A 22,263-nucleotide genomic window follows, 5' to 3' on the forward strand; every position below is an offset into this window, starting at 1 on the left:
TAATTTACTCGCAATCGAAAATTGTTGCGAATAATATTCGCAGGCGTTATTCGCAACCCAAACTTTTGCGAATAATTATTCGGGCGAATATTCGCTGCGAATAATATTCGCAATTACGAATATTCGTAACAGCCCTACTTGAGTCCCCGTGCTATGCCTTCCCGACCCAAAATCAAATTGGACACCGAAATGCAACAAAAACGTAGACAAAAATCCAATGAAAAAATCCCACGAGCCCCGAACCAAATACTGAATAACCAAGGACTCCGACCACATGCAAAATAGTCTATCACCGATACGCAAAACATAACAATGACTATAATCAATAATGAAGAACAGAAAATTCGGCGCAGCTCACCGACGATCAGACCGTTTGCAGCTCTGCAATCCTTCTTGATCAGGGCTGGTGGACTGCATTCTGGAGCGGCTATCACCAGTTGGATCAAGTAAATTCGAAATACTCGCTCGCGACGATGCCACATTTGGGCGCACGTCCGACGGCGGCTGTTCTGGGAGGGGCCGGTCTGGAGTAGCGTATTGTAAGTGAGAAGTACCGCTCGAGCTGGCAGAGTCCGAGTACGATGATAAGGTTGATATTGATGGGCGCCGAGGGAAATAGTCTAAATAGTATTGACCTGTCGACTCGCCGTACTGGCGCGGTGACTCGGGGCTAATTGACGACTGTGACTTAGTATCGCGCGGCGAGGTAGGAGAGAAATGCACTGGCTGCGTAAGAACCGACGGCGAAGGAAGCACAATGTATGATGGGACTTGCGGATTAGCTGTGACTGACGACTGCGGTGAAGATACACGAACACCAGGATCTGATAATGTGCTCGATACAGATGAGATGCTATGTGCGCGACTCGGAGGAGAGTAATACGGTACGCCATGCGCTTCGCTTCCAGGCCGACGAACGGTGGAGTGTCTGTAGTTGGTTGGATCGGTAGTAGAATACAGACGCGGTTGAGCGTCGGACGGGATTCTCACTGGCGGCAGTAGCGCCTGTCCGGTGAATGGCTGCTCATAAAGTGCCTGCGGCATAGTTTCGTGATGACTAGACGACGTTGTGTGCTGCATCAGTGGCGGTGCAACAGCGAGGGGTGGTGGTTGCGTCGGCCCGATAGCCGGCATCTGGTACTGCTGCCGCTGATCAGACCAATGCTGCGATGTCGACGGGTATGTGTTCGACTGCATGGTTTGATACATCGGCATGCTGCCGTCGCGCAGTATGTTTCTCCCGATTGTCGAACAATCGCCTGATAGAACTCCCACAATCGCAGACACAGGAGTGAAGATGCACGGCTGGCTGAACTTGATGCAATTCGAACACCGAGGGTCGGCCGGGTTAGCATCAAACCCAGCACAGCGAATCTACGTCAATGTCAGAAAAATTCTACAAAGCCTCCTCAGTATTCCAAAAAAACTACCTTCCGACGACGACAGTAGCGACAAGCTATTGCACTGCGCTGACGTGGCCCTCCTGAGCCAGAGGCCGGCATGCCATGGCCCGGTGCACCGGAACCACCGGAACCGCCAGCACCTCCGGGACCCTTTCCGGCCACTAGCCGCGAGTGAGACAAGGATGGTGACAGCGAGGACGGTGAAGTCATGCGGAAAGATAACGGCGGCGTCCAAAACTCAGTGATGACGTTCTTCTCTTGCTGTCAGGACGATTAGATGAGTTCGATGAGAATAGTTTTTGCCGGGGATTATACATTCGTGTTGAGCAACATACATATCCTGCCGTAACGGTCGAAGGAGTTGGGATAGACTATGAGCGCAGGAAATAGGACCCTGCAATGACTGACTGAATAAGTGAATCGAAACGACGACGGAGTAATTTGAAAAGACTAAGACCGAGGGAAACAAAGCTTAGGAGTGATAATCAAAAGGAACTAGAAGACCAAGACACCGAGATAATCTAATGGTTGTTAGACAAAAGAGACAGGGCAGGACAGGTGGAATCAGATATGGTCCGGCTTGACGCAAACTTTGAATATATAAGTCGGGCGGGCCAGGGACAGGGAGAAAATCTTTTTAGTAAGGGGGAAGGCAACGAGCTGCGGGCGAGAATTTTTTTCTCGTGTGCCGCCCGCGAACTTGAACCGTGAGTGAGCTGTGAACAAGAAGCAATCAAGGACGAGCGAGCCATAGAGGGGCAACTATATCCCAAGCGGAACCGGTGAGGACAAAGCGGCGGCGGTGGTTGGTACGGCGAGAGAGCGTGTGAGAGGTACAGGTACAGAGTTGTACTGTACATCCCAGTGAGCGTAGCGGAAGCGCACGCCCGAACACTTACCGCATGAGGCACACGGCTGCAGCGGCCCAACCCTCGAACCCTGCACTCGGATAACTTCCCCAATTCCAAGCAAAAATTTTCACAGTTTACTGGCATCGCCTAATGGCGACGAGTGAGAGTCACTGACGGAAAACGTCACGCAGGGAACCGACTCGGGCCGGCGCGGTGTCGAGTGTGGCGACACGAGTTATGCCACCAGTCAGGTCGTAAGCGGCAACATCGGACATCTGCGAAAGATTTTCGTCCACGACACAAGACCCATGCACTTTCAAATACGCAAACCGCCGTCACGAGGCGTTCCTTCTCCACATCTACCACTACCGATCCTGTCGTCCTCGCTTCGATCCCCGACGGCCGGCCCCGTCGCGTAAACCTCGACCGAGGCTGCTGCTGTCTCCAGACTCGATAGCGTGCGCGTAAAGAAGAGGCATAATCAAATAATTGTCGCTAGTCCCTGGCCCCTTGCAAAGTGCGAATGAAAGCCTGAACTGATAACGTACCTTAAATAATATGTATTTGCCGCAGTAGCTTGCTACTTGATGGACTAGCCGGTAGCAGTACGCTTCTTCACTGTCCCTTATCGGCGGCGGGACCTTCACCCTGGACGGCTTAACCCGAACCCCACGCGGATAAGAGGACAAGCGGCGTCGTAAAGCTCTGGGCAGTTACGCTCGCGCGCCGATCTTGACTATTGGCTCAACAACAGCCGCCTGTCGTAATCGGCGATCTGCCGGGGCGCGCTACTGACACGTCACGGACGCGAGCAAAAATGCGTGAGGACAAGAAGCAGGCGAGGGGTGGCTGCGAACGTGCGCGCGGGGCGGGCAATCGCTGGAGTTTATGTATTATTGATATCGATATCGATATCAATCTAGGAACGACCATCGCCAAACAAACCGCGTCATGCGCCCATGCACCTTCCCGCTACCCGTCCCCGCCAATAATCCCTATCGATATCGCACCTGCAGCTGCTAGTTCATTCCAGCAATGCCTATCGTGCACTGGTCATGGGCACTGTACTGTAGAGTGGCCCACATCTACAAGCTCGTACATAACGCACACACGCGCGTATCAGTAATGTCGAAGCGATAGCTCCGTTTGAGGACCTGCGCCGTGCCTCAGTCTGTTTCAGTTAAAGTAGCTTTAAAAAGGCAACAGGGCTCCAGGGTCGTTCACTGTTTTCTCGTCATTTGTCAGTTACGTATTGGCGGATTTCGGCTTGCCTGGGACATAAATGGTCTCAGCGCGGGCATAGTACTTCCCTTTTGGGATGTACAGTTCCTAGCCGCACGTGGGACCTGACCCGGGGTGCTCTTTAGCAGCATATCATAGAATAGGGTGGGCACTTTCTCTGTCAAACTTTGATCTTCATTTCCTCGATGACGTCCCACCATCATTCTGTACCGTCTTATCTGATAACTAATTCGGGTAGTCAATCAATCTCAATCTGTATCATCCCATCTATCGCGAGAATGATCCGCAATACTGACGACTATGGTAAATGGACAACACTTCCACACCTGTAATATTGTAATTCTCAGGCGGGGGGTGTCTAGAATAGTCTCATGAACTCTTCGTTTTGATTCGACCATGTCCTGAAAAGATTCTGGCATGCCCTATGCTTCGGTTGCTTTCTCACACACAAATATTCCGTGACTGTTCTTTACTATATAGCATATTCGAGTTTTTGGTCGTATGTATGCAACTTATATATTGTTCCCTGGGCATTGTGTTTGGCGTGGAATGAGTAGGCCGGGTCAGACTGCATTGAAGTTTAGTGGGTACGGAATACACTACGCAGTTAGAGGTCGGCGCAATGACTGCCAGAAAGCGGCGAACAATCTTGCGTCATATCAGTCAAGCTTCCTGTCAACGACCTGATCGAAAATGATCAGCCGTCAGAACACTGCAGTCGTGGAACGTACAACTAATCCGATATGGTGTTAAAGTATAGATTGGGCCATGACATTGCTACAGCTGCCTGTGAACGAGAATTGTATCCCACGCGTCTTATCTTCTGCGTCATTTCATCAGTTTATATACTATGTCGAACAGACAGACAGGGTTGCCGTAATCATGACTGAACTGTGACGTGTTCATTTGTTTATCAACACCGAAAGTGCTAGTTTTATTTGAACTGGTGTTGAATCCATACCTCGGACAAATTGTTCTCACTAATAAATTGATTTGGACAACTACATCAAATGGAGATTTAATTCTATTGCCGGCTGTCTACACATCGTTCACTGATGCGTAGACTTTCGGATCGCGACAACCAAGATAACTTGGTCGAGCCATACGCTTAAGTGTCCATCAAATTGGAAAACTAAATCCCACTAGCCTGAAGGTAAGCCACCGGCGCCGTCACCCTGGGCATCATATCTGGAACTTACGTGTCCGTGCAAGCCGGCTTCTTGGTCGCTTCCGAAGCCGTTGGTATCGATAAGGAATTGGGGTAGCCCGAGCATTATTGATGTGTGATTGTTCGGTGTACGCACGTCGCGTAACGTCGGCAATATTCTTTGAATATTTGTTACTATTCAACATTAAATCGGCATTATAACGCCACGAAGCAATTGTGAAATTATTTGTGCAACAGGTGTCTTTCGAGGTGGCATCAGTTACCCCAAAAGGAAACTGCGACCGCATCTTTGTTGTCAAGTCAAATCTCCAAAACGGGTCAAGCTTTCAGCAGCCCTGCATGTGTTTGCACCTCTCAAAAATGCAATCGGACAGTATAGAGACAAAGGGGAACGGCGGGCGAGGCAGCCGATAGTCCTCCTGCCGCGACAAACCTATCCTACTATCATACAAGCTTGCGCAAAGAATCCGAAATGCCGGTGGTCGTCCACTGATTTCGGAGTGTAACTGAATTGGGAGTTCCGGATAAGTAATGGCCAGTCCGTAAAATGAAACTATATCTTTGACACGAACCGTGTTCGTACAAACTTGGGGTCCCATTGCGATATACGGACATGGCCGATAGCCGTCATATCTAATTGCTAGCTTATCGGTGCCTCTAGCACAGAATCGCGCGTTTCTGCCCCCGTCTGCCTGGTTGCCCAGTCGTTTGCTACCCTGGAGTTGATAACACATGCGATCCCGTCCGCTTTATGATGGCCTCAGCGTCGCCACGCAATTTTGCTATCGATGGCGGTAATCAGCTTGTAAGTACAAGATTTCCAGATTTCGGGCGTCCGGCAATGGCGCGACATTGTGGAGTTACACTGATTAATCGGCGCACGCCCAATTGGCCCACTGGCTGTGGGACACTTTTGGGCTTGATGTAAAAGATCAATATTACACTGGTTCATTTAAAGCGGATTCAGAGAAGAATCCTGTTGAGATAGCAAGTAGCTAGCATGTGGGAGTCGTTGCTCCTTGGTTCATCTTTTGGACCCAAGCGCTTTCCTTATCAGTTCAACTGAATTATTTTGTGTGCCGTATTGCGTTTATCCGACGAACATAACATTAGATTGTCGGCTATCGCCTTTCAGTTTACTTGTTTCGGTCCTCGCCAGATAATTATTCCATCCTCTAAAATATATTTTGATTAACACGGTCGTTCGACCCCTCGCCAGCGGTGTGCTTTCGTGTCAAAATCCGGGGTGACAAAAAGGATACGCAAAATGCACGCACTGAACTGGCGTACCCCAAACGTTTGAGACGTTTATGATGTGAAACTTTAAAACCTTGTTTCACATGAAACCAGTGACGATGACGACGTAACCAAATTCTGGAGATTATTAGGCGGATGGAATAGTTGATGCAGCCAGCAGAGGAAGTATTACACGGAACTTAGAAGCTTTTTCCGTACCGTTTACTCTGCGGCTTCATGTGAACAACTCGTGGTTAGCAATTGACTGAAACAATTGATGTGAGCCATCCGCGCGGCGTTTCGAAGTACGAGATGATCAAATAGATTTCCGTAGATGGTCTGCAACTGCCGAGTAAGCTGAAAAATGTGATGGATTAACGGGGACGCCAAAGAATTGTCCAAATGCAATTGATTTAAAAGACTGCAATATCAAAGGTGATATGTCATCACTTGTGGGTCGGTCACCTTGTATCATAGACAGCGATCACGAAGGCGCTCGTCTGATACTGCGATTCTAGCCAAAATGGTATCACCAAGATACTGTGTCCATTCTCGTTATTGCGGCGATCATGCACGAACTTGGAGGAAGCTTATTGCGTAGAGCTTACGTGCCTTTAAACTGGCGGAACCTACATTCTAGCCATCTTACCAGGTCATATCTGTTGCAACTGAAGTCCACTCAATATCTCGAATGAAATGTCGGCGATTTCTTTGTTGTGGGATGCTTCATTACCGGGACGGGATACCTCAGAATAGTCGAAGTTGTCGCACGAGGGACTCCGTAATTTTTATTGTTCGTAATTCGCTTCTTGACTATGGTGGCTCTGTTAGAAGTAGCAGCTGCTGGTTAATTTCTGATTTGGTATGAATAGTTCTAGCATGAAGTTGTGTCAATGATAACTGTTAGACGCCCGCGGGACCTACATTTATCGTCGACATTTGAATTGCCCGTCCACATATCGGGATGCCCTTGAATGCATAGAAACAAAATCTACAAAATCTATTCGAAAAATTAATTACATGTCCCCATAATAGGGATGAACGCAGACAGCAAACAAATCTATAATCCTCCGCTAACGCCTTGCATGGCTTACTTCTGTCTCTTGTAGATTTTAGCAAGGAACGCACTAAGCACGTCCTTCTTGAAACCCCGGCTCTCGTCGACATTATCAATAAGAGTTTTTATACGCCCGACGGCCTCCTCTTCATACGTGAAGTAGTCGTTCTCGAGATCCAAATCCTTGTAAATAACTTTGACCTTGGCCTCACACGCGCTGTTTTTTTGACCGTAGTTCTCCTGAGCGGACAGTGTCAGCGTCTGACAAACACGACGTGGCGATAAAAGATACTCACATCCAAGATCTTTCGCTGTTCCGGATTAGCTTTCTTCAGGGCGGTGTTAATCAGCCAGCTGCACTTGTTATCCAAAATGTCGGTTCCGATCTTTCCAATAAAGGCAGGATCGCCGTAGCAATCCAAATAATCGTCCTATCTAAATCAGCACTATTCATACTTATCCGACAAAAGTATCCGTATGCACCTGAATCTGGAAATACTCTCCAAGAGGAATAAGGACGTCGTGGGCCTGCTTGAGGTCCTCGGCGTTGCTGACGCCAGCCATATACATGGCGAGCGCGACGGGAAGGTAAAAACTATAGTACGCTGTCTTGTAAATGACAATGAAGGAGTGCTTCGCAAGAGAGAATTTCGACAAGTCCACTTCATCCTCTGGCGCGGTGATGAGGTCAAGGAGTTGGCCCAGTTCTGTCTGGAAGGTGACCTGCATTACTCAGACGATTAGAACAGTTGTTGACGATGAAAATTGACATTGTGGACGTACATCGTGGAAAAGCTCGACGAGATCAATGTAATATGGCTCGCTGCGGAAATACTTCTTGAGCAAAACGTAGATGGCCGTCTCCAGCATGAAGGCGTCATTAATTGCGATCATTCCAACCTTGGGCTATTCAAAAATTGTTAGGCATCAAACACCACTTTCAATTAATACCGCATCAGTAAAATATGGGTAATTACCACCAAATACCAGCACGGCTGTCCACGTCTAGTCTTGGAGGCGTCCATGATGTCGTCAGAGACCAAGAAGAAGCCTTGGAGCTTTAAACCTTATGTCAGATATTTCCTAACTGCCCTTGACTGTGCACTTCAAGCATACCAACTCAATACCCCATCCCAAGACTGCAGCTTTCTTGTACTCCTCGTCGGTCAATTCATTCTTGCCTGTCAAGATTTGGTAGGTGTCAATGACGGACAACCCACGGTTCAGCTTGCCGCCCACAGCGTTATAATACAGGCTCTAATAAATTGATTTTAGTAATGGTCCAGTCGATATATCAACGCTAGCTTACGATACCTTCTTGTACCACTCGGTCGCCTCAGGGGAAATGTTATACTGCTTCAAGACAGCGAGTAGGTCTTCCACAAGGGGATCGAAGCTGTCGATGAACTTCTGTTTAACAGCAGCTTTGTCGGCCATCTTTGGATTTCACGAGAAATGGGAGTAGAATTGAGCAGAAAACACGACGTTTATATGTCCAACTCAAACGAAGGCCGCTAGTCGTGGAGATGGTCCAGGGGTCACTGACCAGGGAGCAAACGGTGTGCGACATATTTTCCGAGCTCCACTCGGTAACATAACCGTCGAAAACTGCCGATTTTATGCAGGTCAAGGCACTACAAAGCTAGCGTATGTGTAACCGCGAAATGTAGTAACATTTATGTTGGAACTAGTGAGTAAATGGTTAGACTGCAGTAGCAACAAACTCAATTTTTGAGAGACGAAACGCGAGTTATACACCGGATTGGCTCTGACCTCGGAAAGCGAAGAACAAGTCATCCGCGGAACTAATAACATCGAGCAATGATGTGTACGAGGATTACACAGAATGATCTAAAACATAATTCGAACATTCCAGGGAGATCAGTTGCGTGGTTAAGTCTCGACCATGGGCTATTAATCGGACCTAAAGTCTCTGGTGCGGACGGTTGAGGGAACGCACATCACAATTATCATTCCATGGTGAAATGCGGCACAGTGAAGAACTGTAGTTATTGGTCACAATGACAGGCCCGTGTGCGCGTATAAAGTGGACGACATATTTGGAGACAAATAACGTCAATAGACTGTCCAAAAAACGCCGTTCTAAATGGGAAAGTGAATTAGAGGATCAACATTACGTCGTGCTGCACTTGCTGCTGTCATAAAACTTCATCGCCAAGTGCGCCTAAAAAGTGCGATATTTGTCATTCGATGTCATGCTCGTAGCGGGCGGTAGAGCTGCCAGGATCGTGAAAACAATCGAAACGTAAACTGAAAATGGATTCGCTTGTTGCTGTTTGCTTCCTTGACGTCGTTTGTCAACGAACAGCAGCACAGCACACGCGTTGTTTTTCGCATCGATCTCTGTGCTCTGCTTTAGCCCATACAACACTGCTAAAGGTGTGTTTACCAAGTTTCCTAGTCGGATACATATTACCTCCATTTAACCCCCACGGATCACGCCGACTTGCGTCCTGTTATGTCTAGCCGGCGGCCGTCACAGGCCTTTTCGACGCCAGTTCCAACTGGTCGGGCCGGCACGCTATCGAGACCCGAATCAAACTTGGGATCTGGGGTTGCCTCGTCAGTCAGTCTTCCGGATGCACCTGCTCTGACATCGGGCTACTCTGCTTCGCCAGTGCCGGCAGGCTCGTCTCACAATTCGTCCATCCTCTCGATCTCGCCAATAGCCAGAGTTCTCCAGATACCCGCAACTCCACAGTCAGCGTCAGCAACCCCCCTCCCACCTACTACGAAAAATGAGTATCCTTTCGGATTTGGTTCAGATTTGGAGGCAACGTCGACGCCGGTAATCAACAGCAGTGGCACGGCATCTGGGCTGCAAGATGCAGATGCTCCGCTAAGTCAGGCCGATCGCTTACGACTTTGGAGACACGACGCCCTGATGCAGCATCAATACCAGACAGCAGTGTTTATTGGAGATACCGTCTTGTCGATTACGGATGATCCGAATGACGCTTTCTGGCTGGCACAAGTTCATTACAATACTGGCCACTATGCACGTGCGCGACAATTGTTGATGCGACAGGAATTGGACAGAAGTGCAAGTTGTAGATATTTAGCTGCGCTGTGCCTGGTTGGTGTTCTACGTCGGCCTTGTAGTATAAGATATGCTAACAGTACGAATAGACAAGGCTTTCAAAATGGGACGAAGCATTGTTGGTGATAGGCGAGACAAATCCTTTCCAAAATGACGGTATGTATTCTGACCTGGACCGGAAAAAACTTTGATCTGACACTTTATAGATGACTCCAATGCGACCTCAGACGGTGGTATAAAGCTAGAAGCGTCTATGTGTTATCTTCGCGGTATAATATACTCCAATCAGAACAATTTCGAAAGGGCCAAAGATTGTTACAAAGAGGCTCTTACAGTTGATATCAAATGCTATGAAGCATTTGATGAACTAATTACGAATAGTCTAATGACTCCAGTTGAAGGTATGTTGTGTGTGGGTACATAATGTTTGGTTCAGACTCGACTAATATTTTAGAATGGGAGTTTCTTAGTTCATTGCGATTCGACGGCAACGAAGATGGCGAACTTGTGAAGCTATTGTACACTACGAAACTAAACAAGGTATGAATATTATTCTCCAGATCGAGCATATTAACTAAACATTGCAGTATTATAACACCAACCGCTTCTTCGAGGCCGAGCAACAGCTGCAAACTAAATACAATCTTGAAGAAAACTCTGATTTAATACAGAGCAGAGGGGAACTGCTATTTGTACAGTGCAGATTTAGACAATGCTTGGAGTTGTGTGAAAAGTGAGTTTTGTCAAATCGAGATTGCGTTATGGCTTTGACCAATATACATAGGGTTCTCGAGCGCGATCGATTCAAATTTTCCATAATACCTCTATATCTTGCATGTCTGCATGAGTTAGAGAAGAAGAACAAGCTTTTCCTGATAGCGCACGAGATGGCAGAAAACCATCCTGAAGAACCGGTGACTTGGCTGACCGTCGGTGTCTATTATTTGTCCATACATAAAATTGCTGAAGCTCGGAGATTCTTTAGTAAGGCCTCCATGATGAATCCTCATTTTGGCGCCGCGTGGATTGGATTTGCGCATACATTTGCTGTGGAGGGCGAACATGAGCAGGCCGTTTCCGCATATTCCACTGCTGCGCGTTTATTCCAGGGGTATGGTTTTCTATTTCAACAAATGCTGTTCTAGTTGGTATCAGGATTGCTAATTGGCATTAGGACTCATTTACCTTCCCTGTTTCTCGGTATGCAGCATTTGCAATTGCATAATTTCACATTGGCGGAAGAATATCTAGACGCGTCATACAATATTTGCAAGACTGATCCACTGCTACTAAATGAAATGGGTGTTGTACTGTACCATAAGAATCAACTGAATCAGGCGCTGGAGTTCTTTTTCAGGGCATTGAAAGTTGCCGACGAGTTGGACAGCGACACAAAGGCATGGGTTCCTATTAAGATCAATTTGGGGCATGCTTTCCGGCAACTACGACGCTGGCCAGAGGCTTTGGAGCATTTCGAAGAGGTTCTCCGAGTGTCGAAGCATGAGCCTGAAGTGTACTCTGCAATTGGGCTGGTGAACCTCCAGCTCGGGCGAACCGAGCAGGCTGTCATAAACTTCCAAGAGGTAAACATTTCAATGTTCAACGTCATTCGTGTCTAACTTGGAGACATAGGCTCTCAGTTTAGCACCAAACGATCCTGTCTCGTGGGATCTGCTGAAGCGGGCCCTTGAAGAGAATGCCAATTCTATGATATCAAAGAATGATGGTTAGTAATTGTAGATAACGCCAACTGTATACATTAGCTAGATCCGTTGTTCGGTCGCATATCCTAGGTTTCATGCATATCCAGAACTTCATGTATATTTTGTAAAGTAACGTTAGTTATGAATATTTGCTCATTGTCTATTTACCTAATGTAAGTCCAGTTGACCGAACGCCTATACAGGTACCCAAATCTATCAACATCTATGCAAATACAACTTCTAGGATAAGCCTAACCCTTCAGGCCAACCACCATTAAGTTTCTGGCCGATATCCTCTGATCGAACACTACGGACACATGAACTTCAGATGCTCCGTTCTCTTTCAAGAAATAATATCGATCCAGATGAATCAAAGCCTCCGTTAACGGCGCAACGGTGCTTGCCATCAATGTCCATAGTATGCAAAGTCGTCGTTTCTTACAAACGAGTCGATCGTGATATTCAGTAGCGACGTCTTCCGAAATATCGAACGGATTGTCACGCGATAGGTCAAATTTCGCCTCATAGTTCTCGGCTGCACGTTTGCATGCTCCTCTGCAATATGTTGGGAATGAACTGTACCACTGTTTCCGTAAGCTGCCGATTGCGATGTGATTTGATTGTCCTAGGAGGCCTCTGTCACTAAATATCAGTTGCAGGAGTGCACGGTAGAAGTGCCTGGTGAAGAAACTTTCGCGCCCTTCGCGAGTCCACGTCGCTGGAGCTATACGCTCATTAATGTTTGATATCGAGCATCAGACAAAAATATGTTATACCTTGACAAGCTAGCATCCTAGCGGTGATCGGCAGTGGAATGGAATAAGACTGAACTTGGCGGCTCATAGGGTAACCTACAGTATCTCTCTCTGTAGGTGGGCGTCAATTAGCTTGTTACCAACCACCATCCGAAATGAACATACCCCCATCCTTTTCCGTCATTAAGTTATAGCAACATCCTACTACTGCAACAGCATGGATCTCCTGCGTATCGACCAGACTTCTCAACGCATGATGTGACAGATTCCCACAAGTATGCAATCCTGCCAACACAATCTTATGACCGCTTAAACCGGTCTGTTCCACGATATCAGCCAAATCTCCACTATCAACAAACTTCCCAATATGAGTAAGCGATCCCGCTCCCATTTCCATATTGGCACATTTTTTCTTGCCACTTTTCCGGTCATATAAACTGTCCAATCTCGCCGCACCTTTCGTTCGTGATTCGACCGTCTCAAGTGCAATTACTGAGCAGTTATACTCATGAGCCAACGTACGCGACAAGTATCCTTTTCCACTTCCCAAATCTATGACATGTGGTGTCCCGACTTTACTACACACATCTGATATCGCCGAAGATAAGTATTGGCACTCATGGATCTTCTTCGGTGACATTCCCACGGATAATGCTGGGCTGTGCAGTGGAGGATCAGGGTTAGACTGTAACATTTCGTCTGGAAGGTTTCGCTTTATTGAGAGAGACTGTACGGTGGATAAAAATATCGATAGTGAGCTTGGAGGTTGTAAAGCTGCTCCCCGAACTTTCAGTCGCTATACTCCAAAAGTTTCATATCCCGTCGTACAACTTACATGTATTTTCTTTAAAATATATCAAAAAATCTAGAATGTCGTCTAATTCAGCCTGATCAAAAAAGGTAACCCATTGTTCTGGTAGCGTGTCCTCAAATAAATCTGGAGACGAGAGGAAAAAGTTTAGGATATGAACGCCTCCAGCCAGACTCTGGACGAATGGATTGAGGTAGAATTCAGCAAGCGATGAAAGATATTCATCCACTGACGAGAATCTCGGTGGTAAAGGGAATGAGTGCGGCATTGAGACTTCGTATTCTATATTTGCGGCCAATGGATTATTGTCTCGATGTGAAATAATCGTTTAACGACGCCCGTGACCGACAAAGGCAACGCCGCATGGTGGCGCAGCTCGGTTCCTTGGTGTTCCTAAGCCATAGGTGGCTGGTGCCAAGTTGCTGGCTCCTCTTCTAGAACTCTTTCCGCTGCTGATAGAATGCGGGTTTAGTACCGCCTGTCTGGGTTGTGGTGACTTCCAGCTGTAAGGGCGCGCGGTGAGAAGAAACTCTATTCGTAGCAGCTCTTTTTCTGAAGCTGTTCATCAAACAAAAAAATTTTTTAATTCGACTCCTTCAACCGGCACGGCTGCACCAAGGAAGACCGATTATCCGACTTTTCCACTGCAATAAGACGTATTACTTCTACTCCGAAATATTATTTTAGCTAAAGCGGAGAGATACGGTTTTAGTTTAATTTTGTGTATGACAATTAGCAGTTTTCCATTACCGCGAAATTTTCCAATACTCAAGATGTCTGACGCGTTTGTCGTTGTACACGTCGCCACCACTTGCGACGAGCATGGCGTGTACGTTACAAAGGACTCGGCAGAAGTTATTGAGATGGCCTGGGTCTTGTTGAACGCGAAAACTTTGGAAGAGGTATGCATTTGGTTGGTGTGGCGGAGTAGGCGATGGCTGCTTGATGGGAGGAACTTCGATCAGAAGTCATCGGGGTTCACTCCCCTCTGTCGCTGAATGTTTTTGTGACAGTAACGTGGATCTAACGCATGGATTTTAGATGCACCGCGACAATGTTCTCGTGCGGCCTATCAACACGCCGATAACAGCGCTTTGTAGTATGTTGTGCCGGATCCATCTATACTTTGCAATGGTACTAACAATTTTACAGCCAGTTTGACTACGCTTACATGGGAGCACGTGCGAAACGCCGGCACTTTCCGCGATGCAATTACGCGATTCGATAATTTTGCCCAAGAGTACTTAATATCAAAGGGTATGGATTTCACCTTCGTCACTTTGAACGCTTGGGATCTGCGAGTCCAGCTCCCTCGTGAGGCAAGAGATAAGGCTGTTATCCTTCCACCGTATCTTCAACACTCGAGATGCTTTGATCTTCGAACCGAGTATACCCGTTGGCAGGCTCACCACCCGGAATCTTTGCCATTCTCCGCGTCGTCATTGTCCAACATCTGCGCTGCATTGGAAGTCGAGTCAGTTCAGAGTTCTGCACCCATAAAACATAACCTTCCGTTTCATTTACAAGCCCTTGCTCCAGCTTCACCAAGACGTGCTATGGAGGAGGCTATAACTCTTGCTCGAGTTTTGCAGGGTCTGATCAAGAAGTCACAACCGCCGGAACAGCACCCAGACGTGCTCGTCAAGCCATTAGACGCACGTGCTGATGTTCGCGCCTTTCTTGCTGAGCGATCGAAGGTTCTGCATTTGTCAAACCTTCCTCACGATACGACGCAGAGCGAACTCGAAAGCTGGTTCACTCAATATGGTGGCCGTCCTATTGCATTCTGGACTTTGAGAACCCCAGATCAGCACAAGCCTACTGGTACTGGATTTGCGGTGTTTTCTTCGCATGAGGAGGCTGCAGAAAGTTTGGCGATGAATGGTCGTGCGTTGAATGAGAAGGCTATTGAGGTCTCGCCATCAAGCAGCCGAGTTTTGGATCGAGCTCAGGAAATCCTGACTCCTTTTCCGGTATGTTAATTCTTGTATTACATATGGGACTGAATACCTAATACTAATTTTGCATCAGCCAAGTAAGAACCGTCCCAGACCCGGTGACTGGACTTGCCCATCTTGCGGTTTCTCCAATTTCCAGCGCCGAACAGCCTGCTTTCGATGCTCGTTCCCTGCTTCGTCTAATACACCTGCGCAAGACCCTATGTTTATGTACAACAACTACGGTCAGAATCCTATGATGATGGCGCCATCGAACGGTGGTAGTTTGCCAGGAATGGGTTGGAATAGCAGAGGAGGAAACAACTCCTTTGGTATGGTTCCCTTCCGAGCGGGAGACTGGAAATGCGGAACTGAGGGATGCGGATACCACAATTTCGCGAAGAACGTCTCGTGTTTGAGATGTGGTGCGTCTAGAGCTGGAGCTGCCGTCGTAGCTGATCCGACTCTCATGAACGGTGGCATGGGCATGGTTGATCCCTCCGCAGTCGGTGCGGGTATGATGAGTTAGTTTTGCACGGTCGGTCCTTTTTATTATGATTTTTTCGTGTTTGAAACCTGCAACCATTGCTCTTGCATTATATATATTTTGGACGTACTACGTTCCTGGTGTCGTCATCGTTTGCGTTAAATGGTTTGTTATAATTGTGACATGGTAGTGGGATATGGTCGTTTGTGATTTGGTGTGGACGGAATTAAAAAAGTATTTGGCTTTGCGCTTGTATTTTTTATTTATTGACTTCCTTTTGTATAATTTGACGGTCAGAATGTGACGTGGGATTTTCTTTCATATGCCTTGTTATCTCTATTCTTCGTTTCTTAGCTTGATTTTGTAGTATTTCTGTTATATGCAGAGGCGGTGGGGCAGCCCGCTCGATTTCGGTAATTGTCGCTGCTAATAGGAGTTTGGCGCTCAACTATGTCATATATATGTGTAAGATGGAAAAACAAAGGGTGGGACTTTGACTCCGATGGTTTCAAATGGGGGCATATTTAAGTATATGAAATATGGGTTTTGCTTGTGTGTGTGCGACCGAACTACTTGTATTTCGTCGGTGAAAAGTCAGGATTGTTTGTTAAGTTTCTTCTGATAATAGTTGGAACGAGAGGAAGCGAAAATGGAAGAAATGATATCTGTGTATATATATTTATTTTGAATCCGCCTCCAATGTAAATTTGTTTACAAGCTTCTCGTCACGGATAGATGGCTGTGAATCGCATTTCGTTCGAGGATTATATGAAAATGCAGTACAAACTAAGCAAACGCCGAAAGTTTTGTCCCCACTAATATAACAATAATCTACAACAAGAAATACATATTATACTACACTAATAGCGTCTGCTACTCTCCATTTTTGCTAGCAGACTGCCTTCGTTAAACAGCCTTCTATCTTCGTCTACGACCATTATCAGCGGCTCCGCTAGTCCAAGCTGAGACCTCCCGCTCACTCCTCGAACTGAAAGATTCCTCTTTATATGTGCGCCGGAACTCTCTTGCACTGCGTTGCTTCGGGATGCGACGATCTCACTTGATTTATGACGACGTATTGGGTGCGCATTCGATTTCAAATGCCATGGGTCGTCCTGTCGACGTTCCGAATAGCCGTGATGTCGATTCTGGCTTCGATGGCGACGAAGGCTGCTCTTATAGTTATCGTTTCGCTCATTAAGATAATCTAACGAATGATCTCGCGAGCGCGTATGACCCCAATCTGGCATTTCCAATTTCGGAGAATGAGGTTGGTTCTGTAAGGCTTGATTGACAGTCGCAGCTGAACTCCTGCTTGTCGCCGAATACCCATCACGCATCCTTTCTGGGCTTTTAGATCTGGGAATGGTGTCCTCTACTTCGCTTTTTGGTGCCAGAACAGCGCGCAGGCTAGCATTGCTCTGTTTATGCTCGACTCTCGCTTTTGCCATAATCTGGGAATCCAAGAAAGGGTTTTTGGAACCCACTTTTATGTCCAGTTGTTGCAGCTTTTTGTATAGCGGTGTGTTCTCATCATCTTGCTCTTCCTCTTTGACTCCTTGGCGAGCGCTATCAAATAGCGGAGTCCGCAATGGCGAATTCAGCTTTTCTCTGTCACGAATAATGCGAAGATGATCTAGTCGCGGGACGGGGGATTCTGCATCAGACGTCGAGAGGTAATTCGAGGATTCCGACGTACACAATGACACGGGACTAGCTAGAACTTTATGTTTTGGATCATACTTCACAGAAGTGTCAATCGACCGTGGTATTATGCTTTCCTTCCATCTGGCGTCTGATACTGCGTTCGACCGATTCACCGTCGCCTTTGCAAGTGAGCTCGACTCTGGTCGTACATTTTCACCAGATGTACGACGAGGCGGTATCGGACCGTAGTTGTCGTGTTGTGTAATTGAGGTTGTGGCAACATTCTCGCCCTGCAATAATCGGTCTAGCAGAGAATCTTTGGTCACCGTGAGATGCTCAGGAGTGGGCGCCACAATCGTCGGTCCACGATGTTGCTGTACTGGCAAATTTGGCCTTGGCCGTCGAGCACTTAGTGACCGCATGATTGGACTGTTAAGACTTCTCGAATCTTTTTCTATGGAGAGTCGATGCTGGTCTATCGGCGGCTTCGCGAACTCCTCTGGAGCGATTAACGGCGCAGCGAGCGCTTGCCGATCTAGCGTCTCAGATTGAGCGAAGGACTCGAGGCGGACTTTCGCCATTTTCTGCACGTATATCGCCCTCGTCGTCTCCACGACGTGTTTCCACATATCAAAACTGGGCCTGTCATCGCACGCAATGTAATGCATAAAATCGCTATGGTCTTCAAATATAGCATGATTCTCAGGTGATTTTAGCGCGAAACATAAATCTGTGGGAGATGCTATCCGAGAGAAATGTTCAGGCTGGAGATAGTAGAAGTTGACTTGATTTAGATTGCACAGTAATATCCGTTCTTTTACCCGAGGCTATAAGTTCACGTTAGCGTAAATGACAGCCATAGTGTAAATAAAACAGCTTACGTTTGGCTTCTTCGAGATATATAATGCATTATCGTCCGTGAAGGCCCACCGCTTCGACCACTTATTTAACTTGAGCTTAATCGTCAACCATCCGGCCACCGGTGGAGCATGCTCCGGTAAAACAGCTTCCACTGTCATAGTTGAGGACGATGAATGGCTCAGCACGACTCGTAAGCGGTTTTCGTTCAATGCATCCCATCCCTTGACAACGTCGTTGACGAGTTCAAAACCCAATAGCTCTCGTTGCAGGCTATTGTTGAAAATTTCGGCAACTCGGAGTGATTCGATACGATACGGCAGCTGCCCAGATTGTCGTTGAATTATACTAATAAGAGCAGATGCTGTCATTATTGGTGATATACCACAGGAGACAACTGTGTCTGCATCAAGCAACTGGATCATTAGAACGGTAATCTAGCACGGGTGAACGTAAGCAACGATACGAACATGAATCCCAAGTTCTAGTGTAGACATACCTGATCTCGATTCGATCCATTCGTGACTGCCTCAGTTGCCGACCCAGACGCACTTATTTCAGGGAAAGGAGGAACAAATGTCGGCATCGCTGCCTTCTTTCGACGGAGCGAGCGGTATCGTGTAGGGATATTCATATTGCAGGCTAAATGACATGGAGCATAATTGAGAAACTGTGGTATATTTCGATATGGCTGTTGGTATAATCGTAATATTTCAAGTTGGACGGTCAGGCGGTGATGGGCAGACGACTAGAACTTCCGGTCCAGTGGTTTTGTGAGCCATGATGGCCGGGCGCGATGAGATTGGATTCGTGGCGTGCGTACGTGAGGCGCAGGCACAGAGTGGTTGTGGCAATGTCTAGATTAGTGCTCTTTTTAGGATTCTGGCCGCAATTCGTCCCAAAGAGGCACTGCTCAGCCATAAGCTAACCTATCACGGCTCGTCTTCAAATTACGTCTTCACCAGCCACAGGGTCACGGCGCACACGAGACTCTCGGTTGTGGGGATGTAACCACTATCAACCAAAACGTCATGTCATATATACCATACATTTCATTATCACCAACCACCTCTGCCTAATTCCACTTCAACCTAGCCTTATTCTCCGAGACAAAGTCGCTGATAGCCGTCGTGACCTCCTCCTGGTCATCCATAATAATTTCAGCCATCAATAGTTTCGAAAGCGACAGCGCAGCTGCGTATTGCACTTCAAAGCTGTCACACCTACTCAAACCCTTCAGAAACATCTTCCGAATAATTACAGAGTCAATCTCATTCTCGTCGTCCAGAAGAGTTCGACCATGGGAAATAAGGATGTCGCATATAATCTGCAGAGCTTCCACCTGCAAAGCATTGTGACCCTTGTTGAAGCAGTGCATAAACAACACGATGTTCTCTAGAGACAATTCCTACAAAAATAGTTAGCTTTCTACAGGCATTTAGAATTGACATACTATCTACCTTATCCAATAAACAACACAAGCCAAGACATCGCAATCCTCTCTCTCTAACTGGCGCTTCATGACTCCTAACAGACGGAATGACCAAGTCCTCGAGCATAGACATCAATGCGAGATTATCTTTCAGGGCCTAATGTCTGTAAGCATGTAAACCAATTTGGACCTAATAGGCTTTGAAGCTTACTCCTTCAATATTTTCTAACATGCACTGCGCAATATGCAAGCACTTTAGATTAATCATGACCTCACGGAGGGCACGCTCTTCTGTCAACGAGTTTCGTCGGGAACCCATATTAGATCTACGCGAGCTTCCCGTACTAGCAACAGACGCGGGACTATCCACAACAGATAATGCTGAGTGGAAAGAATCGTCCGCGTCCTTAAGGTCAAGTTTGTCAGAGCCAATTTGATCATGCATATCTGACATGACTTCAATAATTACTTGGCAAAAGTCACGTTCTCTGATGGACACTTTTCGTAGGACACTGATGGCATGCTCCGTAATAGTTTCTGGCAGTGCCTTCTCACTTAATATGTCTCCTACTCGACCATTAGTTTCAACACTCATGGCAAACAAAAATTAAGTAAACCATACGTATAACATTGAATATTTTTCGTCGTCCAACCTCATCCGAGAAATCCATATTAGAGGTGATGTTAATTAGCTGTTCCAAAATAAACTCTTGCTCAACTGTGGTGGCCGTGCTATCCTCGACTTTCAAGAATTCGCCATATTTTTCAATATAGAATCCTAGCTTAGTGATTTCCGGCATCCTATCTTCCAACACATCCTCCATTCCTGTTTCGCGGCAGTAAGCTGCAAAAGAGCGGGCCAGGAAGGCAGTTTCAGCTGTGAGATTTTCCCATAGTGTATCTATGGAGTGATACTTAGCTCATATTATACACTGATTGGCTGTTTCGACTACATACCAGGAAATCTCAAGTTTTTCATTAAGTCCGGACGATAACGGAACAACTCCTTCATAGCTTGTTCCGCTACAATGCTATTTAGGACGTCCAATCTTTCCAAGAGCTAAGACGATTATTAACCAGATACCGTAGGGTATCAAAGAATAACGCACCTCCAGGATATCATTACTAGTGTTCTCCAACCATCCAATGGCAAATGCTTTAACAGCGGCATTCCTAACGGAGGCATCGCGATCGTTTAGACCCCATGACAAGACCTTCTCTCTCATACCAATGCTTAAAAGACGAAAATCACCAATGTCAGATAGGACTCGAGAGTAAACGCATCGTCTGGTTGAGGTGTCAACATCCCGAGCTCTCTCCAGGGCGTAAGGAGTCGTGATATTTGACCTGTCAAGGTTGAGCAATACCGCCCTTCGGACCTCACTAAATTGGGCATCAGAAGACTGCGGACACATAATATAAGAAGCCGGTACACTTACGCTTTGCTGTCATGTTGTAACGAATTGAGCAGTAACTCGGTAATTGGTTCTGGCTCATCCTCGTCGTCGGTGCCTTGAAGACGAGAGAGACCCATAACAGCCTGGACTCGAACGGAGCTTTCTTTGTCATGTAGTCTTCTGACGAAGGCGGACCTTAAGTCTTGGAACAAATCGTCACTAAGTCTTGGTTAGCATTCAACAGGGAAGCATGTGCCAGCATAGATAGACGTACTCAATTTCGCCGACACTCTGAACGACTGATGCTAATAGTTGGCAAACTCGATACCGGACTACCTTTGACTTCGCATCTATTCCTTTCAACAAATGTCGAAGCAAGAACTCAACAAATCGAGAATCAATAGTGCTTGCAGACTCCACTTCATCATCCACATCCATCATATCCTCGTCGGAATCACGGTTGTTCGCTTGGCCACTACTTCCTGTTTAACGGTTAGTCGCCAGATTTTTATGGCCGCAGCACCAAGAACATATTACCTTGCAAATTAACATATTCCACGAACTGGCTACAGAACTTGACAATTTTCTCAGCCGCAGGTTCACTCTTCTTGATTGGCAGTATGCGATTCAATAAACTTGTGAACTTCCTATTAAACTCGTCCTCATAGCCTCGAGCAGACGCTTGTTGCTGTACAGTCCGTAACTTAATGCACAATTTTCGATGAGACGTAAGTGATCGCTGAGCATCTTGGAATATATGAGAGGTGACTGCTGCAAAGGTAGAGGAGGGATCCTTGGCTGTGACATTACTGTCGCGGCTTCTCAAAACGTCTTCTGACATTGATGCTGTTTGATGAGGTGCGTCGGTTACCAATTATCAATCAGAGTTTTCTAGGTAGTCAGCCTACTGAATTCGGGATATTGAATCGTGGTGTGCCGGTGGTGACCACTTCGGAAATCAGTGTAAGTTGAATGTGGAGTATTAAGTGTTACGGGTTCGCGATGACTTTGTGTTGTCCCAAGGCACAAGTTGGGTTGCCACGACAACGCTGGGGCTCGGGGGCCCACTTAAGCTAGCCAATCGGTGCTCCGCTAAAACTGAGTTTCCGCCCGATACATTCGAAGTGAGACCGCTAATCTACAGCTCGACCACAGGACTTTGTGCGTCATCAATATAAGCGTCAATTGCGACGAAATTAAGGTAATTCGTTGTTGCTG

At 46.8% G+C, this 22,263-nt stretch overlaps 7 protein-coding genes across 7 annotated transcripts; 2 read left to right on the forward strand and 5 right to left on the reverse strand.

Moving 5' to 3' along the window:
* Nucleotides 1-229: 229 nt before the first annotated feature.
* Nucleotides 230-1,830, reverse strand: V1508DRAFT_17905 (uncharacterized protein). Its single transcript, XM_066936124.1, has 3 exons — nucleotides 1,719-1,830; nucleotides 1,431-1,664; nucleotides 230-1,374 (listed from the first exon to the last, which is right to left on the reverse strand). The coding sequence occupies exons 1-3, from the start codon at nucleotides 1,734-1,736 to the stop codon at nucleotides 355-357; spliced, it is 1,272 nt and encodes a 423-aa protein (XP_066797381.1). The 5' UTR covers nucleotides 1,737-1,830; the 3' UTR covers nucleotides 230-354.
* A 5,049-nt stretch (nucleotides 1,831-6,879) lies between these two features.
* On the reverse strand, nucleotides 6,880-8,488 carry V1508DRAFT_17992 (isoprenoid synthase domain-containing protein). Its single transcript, XM_066936126.1, has 7 exons — nucleotides 8,272-8,488; nucleotides 8,074-8,214; nucleotides 7,935-8,015; nucleotides 7,741-7,863; nucleotides 7,441-7,680; nucleotides 7,254-7,388; nucleotides 6,880-7,197 (listed from the first exon to the last, which is right to left on the reverse strand). The coding sequence occupies exons 1-7, from the start codon at nucleotides 8,392-8,394 to the stop codon at nucleotides 6,991-6,993; spliced, it is 1,050 nt and encodes a 349-aa protein (XP_066797382.1). The 5' UTR covers nucleotides 8,395-8,488; the 3' UTR covers nucleotides 6,880-6,990.
* Nucleotides 8,489-9,238: 750 nt separating this feature from the next.
* Nucleotides 9,239-12,005, forward strand: V1508DRAFT_412476 (uncharacterized protein). The gene is made up of 8 exons (XM_066939630.1): nucleotides 9,239-10,054; nucleotides 10,108-10,174; nucleotides 10,225-10,419; nucleotides 10,473-10,558; nucleotides 10,606-10,751; nucleotides 10,803-11,129; nucleotides 11,193-11,601; nucleotides 11,651-12,005. The coding sequence occupies exons 1-8, from the start codon at nucleotides 9,437-9,439 to the stop codon at nucleotides 11,747-11,749; spliced, it is 1,947 nt and encodes a 648-aa protein (XP_066797383.1). The 5' UTR covers nucleotides 9,239-9,436; the 3' UTR covers nucleotides 11,750-12,005.
* On the reverse strand, nucleotides 11,503-13,595 carry V1508DRAFT_437838 (methyltransferase domain-containing protein). Its single transcript, XM_066942156.1, has 4 exons — nucleotides 13,312-13,595; nucleotides 12,642-13,250; nucleotides 12,498-12,587; nucleotides 11,503-12,445 (listed from the first exon to the last, which is right to left on the reverse strand). The coding sequence occupies exons 1-4, from the start codon at nucleotides 13,553-13,555 to the stop codon at nucleotides 11,973-11,975; spliced, it is 1,416 nt and encodes a 471-aa protein (XP_066797384.1). The 5' UTR covers nucleotides 13,556-13,595; the 3' UTR covers nucleotides 11,503-11,972.
* Nucleotides 13,596-14,328: 733 nt separating this feature from the next.
* Nucleotides 14,329-15,753, forward strand: V1508DRAFT_402823 (uncharacterized protein; the record flags this gene model as incomplete). The annotated part of the gene is made up of 3 exons (XM_066938513.1): nucleotides 14,329-14,386; nucleotides 14,440-15,260; nucleotides 15,319-15,753. 3 exons carry the CDS (start codon nucleotides 14,329-14,331, stop codon nucleotides 15,751-15,753), a joined length of 1,314 nt encoding a protein of 437 aa, XP_066797385.1.
* Nucleotides 15,754-16,379: 626 nt separating this feature from the next.
* On the reverse strand, nucleotides 16,380-19,133 carry V1508DRAFT_412487 (uncharacterized protein). The gene is made up of 3 exons (XM_066939631.1): nucleotides 18,716-19,133; nucleotides 18,240-18,653; nucleotides 16,380-18,185 (listed from the first exon to the last, which is right to left on the reverse strand). The coding sequence occupies exons 1-3, from the start codon at nucleotides 18,848-18,850 to the stop codon at nucleotides 16,572-16,574; spliced, it is 2,163 nt and encodes a 720-aa protein (XP_066797386.1). The 5' UTR covers nucleotides 18,851-19,133; the 3' UTR covers nucleotides 16,380-16,571.
* Nucleotides 19,134-19,147: 14 nt separating this feature from the next.
* Nucleotides 19,148-22,058, reverse strand: V1508DRAFT_382509 (nuclear condensing complex subunit). Its single transcript, XM_066937726.1, has 9 exons — nucleotides 21,583-22,058; nucleotides 21,320-21,527; nucleotides 21,088-21,264; nucleotides 20,758-21,031; nucleotides 20,606-20,708; nucleotides 20,271-20,549; nucleotides 19,860-20,215; nucleotides 19,677-19,805; nucleotides 19,148-19,624 (listed from the first exon to the last, which is right to left on the reverse strand). The coding sequence occupies exons 1-9, from the start codon at nucleotides 21,884-21,886 to the stop codon at nucleotides 19,292-19,294; spliced, it is 2,163 nt and encodes a 720-aa protein (XP_066797387.1). The 5' UTR covers nucleotides 21,887-22,058; the 3' UTR covers nucleotides 19,148-19,291.
* Nucleotides 22,059-22,263: the final 205 nt, after the last annotated feature.

This window comes from Lipomyces doorenjongii, assembly GCF_038497915.1.
Source record: "Lipomyces doorenjongii strain NRRL Y-27504 unplaced genomic scaffold V1508scaffold_10, whole genome shotgun sequence".
Taxonomy (NCBI): Eukaryota; Fungi; Ascomycota; class Lipomycetes; order Lipomycetales; family Lipomycetaceae; genus Lipomyces; species Lipomyces doorenjongii.

What these genes read in the sequence shown, in the direction of transcription:
- V1508DRAFT_17905 (XM_066936124.1), bottom strand. An exon ending in GCTACTGTCGTCGTCGGAAG is followed by an intron (nt 1,375 to 1,430) that starts GTAGTTTTTTTG and finishes ACATTGACGTAG; the next exon opens with ATTCGCTGTGCTGGGTTTGA.
- V1508DRAFT_17992 (XM_066936126.1), bottom strand. Translation starts at nt 8,394, where the DNA reads ATGGCCGACAAAGCTGCTGTTAAACAGAAGTTCATCGACAGCTTCGAT. An exon ending in TCGTCGAGCTTTTCCACGAT is followed by an intron (nt 7,681 to 7,740) that starts GTACGTCCACAA and finishes TGAGTAATGCAG; the next exon opens with GTCACCTTCCAGACAGAACT. An exon ending in GAGAGTATTTCCAGATTCAG is followed by an intron (nt 7,389 to 7,440) that starts GTGCATACGGAT and finishes TGATTTAGATAG; the next exon opens with GACGATTATTTGGATTGCTA.
- V1508DRAFT_412476 (XM_066939630.1), top strand. Translation starts at nt 9,437, where the DNA reads ATGTCTAGCCGGCGGCCGTCACAGGCCTTTTCGACGCCAGTTCCAACT. An exon ending in ACACTACGAAACTAAACAAG is followed by an intron (nt 10,559 to 10,605) that starts GTATGAATATTA and finishes TAAACATTGCAG; the next exon opens with TATTATAACACCAACCGCTT. An exon ending in CTGTCATAAACTTCCAAGAG is followed by an intron (nt 11,602 to 11,650) that starts GTAAACATTTCA and finishes TTGGAGACATAG; the next exon opens with GCTCTCAGTTTAGCACCAAA.
- V1508DRAFT_437838 (XM_066942156.1), bottom strand. Translation starts at nt 13,555, where the DNA reads ATGCCGCACTCATTCCCTTTACCACCGAGATTCTCGTCAGTGGATGAA. An exon ending in AATGACGGAAAAGGATGGGG is followed by an intron (nt 12,588 to 12,641) that starts GTATGTTCATTT and finishes GCCCACCTACAG; the next exon opens with AGAGAGATACTGTAGGTTAC. An exon ending in TAGGATGCTAGCTTGTCAAG is followed by an intron (nt 12,446 to 12,497) that starts GTATAACATATT and finishes ATGAGCGTATAG; the next exon opens with CTCCAGCGACGTGGACTCGC.
- V1508DRAFT_412487 (XM_066939631.1), bottom strand. Translation starts at nt 18,850, where the DNA reads ATGAATATCCCTACACGATACCGCTCGCTCCGTCGAAAGAAGGCAGCG. An exon ending in ATGGATCGAATCGAGATCAG is followed by an intron (nt 18,654 to 18,715) that starts GTATGTCTACAC and finishes CACCCGTGCTAG; the next exon opens with ATTACCGTTCTAATGATCCA. An exon ending in ATATCTCGAAGAAGCCAAAC is followed by an intron (nt 18,186 to 18,239) that starts GTAAGCTGTTTT and finishes GTGAACTTATAG; the next exon opens with CCTCGGGTAAAAGAACGGAT.
- V1508DRAFT_382509 (XM_066937726.1), bottom strand. Translation starts at nt 21,886, where the DNA reads ATGTCAGAAGACGTTTTGAGAAGCCGCGACAGTAATGTCACAGCCAAG. An exon ending in GGAATATGTTAATTTGCAAG is followed by an intron (nt 21,528 to 21,582) that starts GTAATATGTTCT and finishes ACCGTTAAACAG; the next exon opens with GAAGTAGTGGCCAAGCGAAC. An exon ending in CTAGTAATGATATCCTGGAG is followed by an intron (nt 20,709 to 20,757) that starts GTGCGTTATTCT and finishes TAATCGTCTTAG; the next exon opens with CTCTTGGAAAGATTGGACGT.